Below are 7104 nucleotides of genomic sequence, written 5' to 3' on the forward strand. Positions count from 1 at the left end.
AAATATAAAATATAAAACTATTATTCTTTATTTATTGGATAACTTTCAAGTGTCTCAATGAACTTACAGTGGACAATAAAATAAAAATTCTTGAAAAAGTCCAACTAAATACCGATTAAAATAAAAGTTCAACTAATAAAGGTTTATATGGTTGTTTGGCTGCTCAAGTGAATTTTGAGGGAGAGCTTGTGGATTTTTTTTTTGGTTGCGGAGTAGGTTTTGTAGTGGATTTGGGGCATATTTAAATTTGAATATTTTCTTAAAATTCGACCCACTTTTATCAAGCCCAAATCTTGTTGTTTTGTCAAAAGTGGAGTTGTGGAAAATGAATTGAAGCTGGTGAGATGGTTCCAGCTGGCATCATTGATAAGAAATTAATTAAGCTCTTAGTTGATATTTAACTGTTATTATAATATGAGGACATATTAATTAATTATTGAGATAGGAAAACCGTGGTACTTCATTTCCATTTAACTGTGAGGGATCTAAGGATATTGTTAAAAAACATGTTAATTTAAAGGAAACTGTTCATCCTATGATAGATTAGGCATGGACTATTATAGATGTCCATGCTTTATTTTACATACTGCTTGGGATGTGTTACATACATTACGCACATGCATATCATGGATGTCCACCGTGTCCTCCACCTCCGTGTCCGCCTCCACCTCCAGGTCTTCCTCCTCCGCCAGGTCTTCCTCCGTCTCCGCCAGGTCCGCCGTCGTGTGGTCCGCCAGGTCCGCCGTCGTGTGGTCCGCCAGGTCCGCCGTCACGTGGTCCGCCAGGTCCACCGTCACGTGGTCCGCCAGGTCCACCGTCATGTGGTCCGCCTCCTCCCGAACCATCTACACCAACTGCATATACACAAACATGGTTAAATATTGTTATGATTAATATAATTTAATGAAGATATATTATTAATATATAGAATAATTTTACACTAGGTAAGTTCATTTTATAATAGCAATTTAAAAATAACTATAGCAACAATGTATCAATGTAAAATTGATTTAAAATTAGTTATCAATATTTTTTCTCTCTCAAAACTTTAGTATCTACTATAAGTAGATAAAATACACCACTATCTATAAGAGTATAAAAAATACACCACTCAATAAATATTCACCAAAATACATATGTATAAAATATATAGTTAAAATATTAAAGATGTATATTATACATATATAGATATTAAAGATGTATATTATACATATTATTTATATACATTTTAATTACAAATGCAAATTTTGTAAAATATTTCCATCTTCGTCTCAAATTAGTATTTTTTAAAGTCAAATTATTAGATTGAAATCTATATCATATAGATTATAGAGTAAAGATCATTTTAATCTCTGAATTTTTTTAATAGATTTAATTTACTCATTGAGAAAAATAAAACAATTTTTAGTTTTTTTAAAAAAATAAAATTAATCCTTACATAAAAAAAGTTAATTTTTTATTCTTAATGACTTATCAATTTAATTAATCCAAATATAGTTTCTTTGAAAAAAAATAATTAAAGACTAAATTTAATTAATCCAAATATAATTTATTTGAAAAAAATAATTAAAGACTAATTTATGTCAAAGACTTAATTGAATATTTATAATTATTATTAAAGACCTAATTATTTTTTTCTATATAAATTATATGTGATATAAATTATATGTGAGATAATTAAATTAATAAGTAATTGAACAAGTAAGAAAAAATCCAATTTTTTAAATGTGTATTACATAAAAACTAATCCAGTTTATATTTCAAAGACCAAATTAAATCTCTCATAATTTCTTTTCTCAAGTACCAAAATAAATCTTTACTATAAATTATATTTATAAATTTTGATTTTATGTATATATATTTTACATTATTGATATTGATATGAATATGATATAAAATATTATGATAAATTAATCTTAAAATTTATAAATATTATTTATATGATATTAAAACTCAATCTATCGATTGATTTTGGAAAATCAGTTTTAAATATTATTGAATAAATATAATTTTTAGTGTAATTCTATGAATGTAATATAATTTCTCCTCCAAATTATATATATATAAACATACCTTGTTTTCCATCATGAGATGGTCGAGTTGCTATAGTAGAGATAAGAAGGAGTGCGCTGAGGAAGCAGAAGAAGACAATAGGCTTGATATTCATGTTTGCTACTTAGTTTAGATACCTTGTTCTCGACTTACTATTTATAGTGATCGAACAAGGGAAAATATAAGTGATGAAAGAAAAACAAAAATAATTTAATTGTTTGCCTGATTACGAGGAGAATTAGTTAATGTAATATGAATCCTCATCATCACTGATTTAGTCACTGAAGGATTAAAAAGAAACACGTGTCTATAACTGAGGTAAGCAAGTTTATTAGAGGATGACAACTGGAAAAATGTTTAATATTGAACTTCTAAACATGTTGATTGTTGTTGGTGAAAATCTACACACCCCAAAGAATCAGTTCACACGTTAATAGATCTTTGATGACATTTACAAACACATAAATAAAGTAATAGAAACATAATAATTAATTTATATAATAAAACATACATATGGAAAGATCTCTACATAATTGGTTCAACATGTCACATAAAATTACAATAATTTATAACTTAATTTAGTATATATTATTCTATAATATTATCTCAATAAAATAATTATGATCATAACAATATTTATTTATAATAATAATAACCATAATAATAATATCGAAATATGAATATCGATCAAACAAAATTGCGGTAAACATTATTTTAGGGGTGTTGATGTGTCCTTTCCTGTATCATATAATTAATTTCCATCTCTTAACTGAAGGTAATAGATAAAATCAGATATTTATTAGATATACTTCGAATTTATAAAATGTAGTTACAAGTTGGATATATAATACTAATAGTTATAAATTAGTTAAATTTTATTAGTTTAATTATTTAATGATTTTATATAAAGTGCATCTTATATCGATTATAATAAACAAATTCTCATTCATTCAATTTTAAAAGTGCATATTTCTCTTAGATTAGTTTTTTATTTGTTTAACTCTACTATATATACTTCTCAATATAATACTAGAGTCGCAATAGATGATGTTAATTATTTTATTTATTCTGTTTCCATGAGAAAAATAATTTTGAAACTTTCACTCTCACTTTGAAATTAAATGCGATTCTCATTGATTTGTTATTCTTGAAGTTAACAAAGTTTTTACTTTTTATTACTTTTGTAGTCATTATAGTGTTTCCAATCATCATCTATATGATTATCAATTTCAAAACTATTTCTTAAAGAAATATTCACACCGATGTGCATCTATCATTTTTGTAGGTTAATAAGGGTTTTCTTGTTGTGGCACTTCAAATTTAGTTATTTTCAAATGGTTTTTGATATTAAAATACACGATGATGTTTTTCTAGCACCCATAATATTGATGATATTGATGATATGATTCTTTGTCGTTAAACATTGTTCATTCCCTATATGTTTTTAACTTATGATAGTTAAATATTTTTATTTTTATTTTTTCATTTTACGGCGGTTTAGTAATTTTTTTAAATTTCTTTTATCATATGATAGTTAATTTTTTGTTGTTGTATTTTTATCTTATAGAAGTTAAACTCTATTTGTCATATTTGACTTTGATGATCATCCAAAAATGAGTTTTTGATTTAGTTGAAGTGTGATATACAGACTCTAAAAAATTTTCAAAAAAAACTTAAATGCTATTTTGTTTATCTGATATGATTATATCTTGTTTATTTTCAACTGCTGTGGATTATTAGATATAATTAGAAATTTATTAGATATAATTAGAATTTATTAAATATAGTTATAAGTTTGTTAGTAGTAGTTACAAATTAGATAAAATTTATTAAATTAGTTATAATCATTATATAAAGTGCAACACCAATTTTATAATTAACTTTTTTTTATTTAATTTTAAAATTCATCTTTCTCTTTATTTAATTTTCTATTTTATTGAACTATAATATAATAACTATTAATTTACTTAGTTACTTTTTTTTTATTCAATTTCATCTTTCTCTTTGTTTAATTTCTATTTATTGAACTATAATATATTAACTATTAATTTACTTACATTGTTTCTTTTGCAATAAATAAGTCAAAATGACTATACCAATAGTGTTCATGGGCCAAGAGATCGGCTTTGGACTGCGATTGGCTAATATGCTAATCTATTATCAATATAAAAAAAGAATATGTAATGAAAATTACATCGTTGTCTATTCAAAAGCTGCTCTTTTTATTTTATTTAAAGATTAAATGATAATATACTTTGTTGGTTATTTAGTTCAACTAATTAAATAAAACTGCAAAAAAATTTCTTCCACAAAAAGAATAAAAATAAAAATCCGGCACATAAATTTACAGAAAAAAAAATTGCACATAAAACTACAATAATGGGACAACAATGTAATTAAAAAAAAGCACTAATGAGTTTATTAATAGGATAACAATGTAATTACATATACACTAGTGCAATTAAACCTTGTTAGATCGGTTCCTATGTACTTGTTAGATCGATTTCTTGTCCGATCTAACATCAAACGTTGTAATAAATAATTAATTATTAAATTAGCTAAATTGATATGTGTAACAACAATTTAGCTAATAATCATTTGGTCAGCTTCCATTTCTACCTATGTTGCATGAAAAAGTCAAGTACAAATCAAAATAAAATTCAAACTAACAAAACATAAAAAGAGTTCATAACAAAGACCAAAGATAAAAAGGGCATTTCACAGTCACACAGAGCCTCTATCCGTGGCTCGAACGAAAATGCAAACATAAACTCTATGACTTCTCCCGTTGATGCAACATTTTGGCAATTCAACCCATTCATTAGTCAGCAAATCACACATAATATAAGTACATAGCTCAGAAGAGTTCAAGCATATAAAAATCAGAGAACCGACACCAAGGCATTTGATATCCGGCTTATTTCCATAACAAAATCTATTTGGGATGCACTTACACCTATAGAATTATAGTCCTTAAAATCTAACTAATATATCATAGTTAACATAAATTATTAGATTAAAAGGTTTTCTCTCTACACAAATCAAAATTGTAGTACTAATTTGGTGTTTTTATGATTCTTGTCTGAATTATGATTCTTGTATAATTGTTTATATTCTAACTTATTGTATTTCCAACTAAAGGTAAATAAAATAGCTATCCAACAAAGCAATATAATTGCATAAAGTATCTCCATTTTTTCAAACATAAGAGTATGAACACATTAAGCAACAACCAACACAAATCACAAACTCAAATTGACAAATGTGTTTAAAAAATTATAGCATCAAACTTATTATTAACAGAGACAATATCACAAACACATATCATGCAGTTTTAAAGGATGGTTAAAAATTGGGGTAACTACTACTACTCAAATTTCTCCATCACTTTCATAGTTTTTTAGGCATCACCACTTCTCAAATTTCACCATCACTTATGTAGAAATTTATCCTTCCAATTTCTCCATCAATTAAAGATTAATAATAAGAATAATTAACAGTGAAATAATTTTAGATTGTTGAGTAACAAACAATAATTATTAGAAAATTATCGGAGAAAGCAACAAACACTTCTCGATAGTGAAAGAAATTGACACTTCTAGATGAAAATGCTCATTGATAGATGGAAGAGGAAGACAAAGACAACTCGTTGTCAGTGCTGAAGTAGAAAAATATTGCGCCGGACCAACCCTTCGCCGACAATGAAGGCTGAAAGCTGCGTTTGATTCAGGATTCACATTTTCACTAAAGGATAAATGTTAAATGTGGAAGGATGAAAACGTTTTCACAGGTAAGATACACGTGTTTAATTTGTGGCTGAGTTTAATGAAGAACGAATGTTGAATGATGAAAAATGAGTTTGAATTCGCGGGTGATTAATTTGTGATTGGGTTTGCAGAAGAACAAAAGATGAAGGGTGAAAAATAGGTTTGAATTAGCGCATGATTTCTAATTTTTTTGGTTAATTTAGGATTTTTTTTTTGTAAAACGCTTGTTAGACCGGTCTAACAAAACAGATCTAACAAAATTTGTAATAATAAAAAATTTGCCACCGTCTTTTTTTTCTTGTGTAGTTTTTATTTTTTATTTTTTAATGTATATGTTAAAACAGTTCAATTAGAACAGATGTAACAAAATTTACTATAATAATAAATTTACCAAAGCTTTTTTTTTTTGTGCAGTTTTTTTTTTAAATATGTATTTTAGATTAGTTCAATTAGAACAGATCTAATAACATTTACTATAATAACAAATTTGCCACAATTTTTTATTTTGTTGTGTAGTTTTATTTTTTTAATGTGTATGTTAGAACACTTCAATTAGAACAAATCTAACAAAGTTTACCATAATAACAAATTTGTCACCGTCTTGCTTATTACATTGGATGTATAACAACCGATCTAATATTGACGATGTAACAAAGTTAAAATGCACTAGTGAAAATTTGTAGTTTTAATACAATTTATAGAAATGATAAATATAAAAAAGGACGGAATAAAAATTTATTGGTCTTTTAATTTTTTTTTTTATCTTTCTTCCAATTTCAAATACTATTAAAATATATATAACACATATTTATCAGTAATAAATATAAAAAATTACACGGGACAAATATTCTCAGTGATAAATATATAAAATTTTAGGACAAATATTTGTTACTAATATATAAAAAAATAAATGACAAATATTTATTATTAAAAAATATTAAAAAATATAAAAAATTTCTTTGCCATTGATAAATATAAAAAATATATTTAATAAATATTTTTATGTAATACACCAAAAATATGTCGTAATAATAAATATAAAAATCACAGAATAAATATTTGTCATTGATATATAAAAAGCACGTGACAAACATTATCATTGATAAATATTAAAAAAATACAGGACAATTATTTGATATTGATAAATAATAAGATAAGAAATAAATACCTATTATTAATAAAAATAAAATGAAGTTTTTATTTAAAATTTACACGGAACACGCGTAAAATGTCAATTACGTGTCACTCATTTTCTATCATTTCTATTCAAATGAAAATATGATAC

General features: G+C 25.2%; 1 protein-coding gene across 1 annotated transcript; it reads right to left on the reverse strand.

The window, feature by feature from the left end:
* Positions 1-492: 492 nt before the first annotated feature.
* LOC101490451 (uncharacterized) lies at positions 493-2231 on the reverse strand. Its single transcript, XM_004491057.3, has 2 exons — positions 2074-2231; positions 493-854 (listed from the first exon to the last, which is right to left on the reverse strand). The coding sequence occupies exons 1-2, from the start codon at positions 2165-2167 to the stop codon at positions 625-627; spliced, it is 324 nt and encodes a 107-aa protein (XP_004491114.1). The 5' UTR covers positions 2168-2231; the 3' UTR covers positions 493-624.
* Between the last annotated feature and the right edge of the window lie 4873 nt (positions 2232-7104).

The sequence above is a fragment of the Cicer arietinum genome, chromosome 2 (genome assembly GCF_000331145.2).
Source record: "Cicer arietinum cultivar CDC Frontier isolate Library 1 chromosome 2, Cicar.CDCFrontier_v2.0, whole genome shotgun sequence".
In the NCBI taxonomy this organism is placed as follows: domain Eukaryota; kingdom Viridiplantae; phylum Streptophyta; class Magnoliopsida; order Fabales; family Fabaceae; genus Cicer; species Cicer arietinum.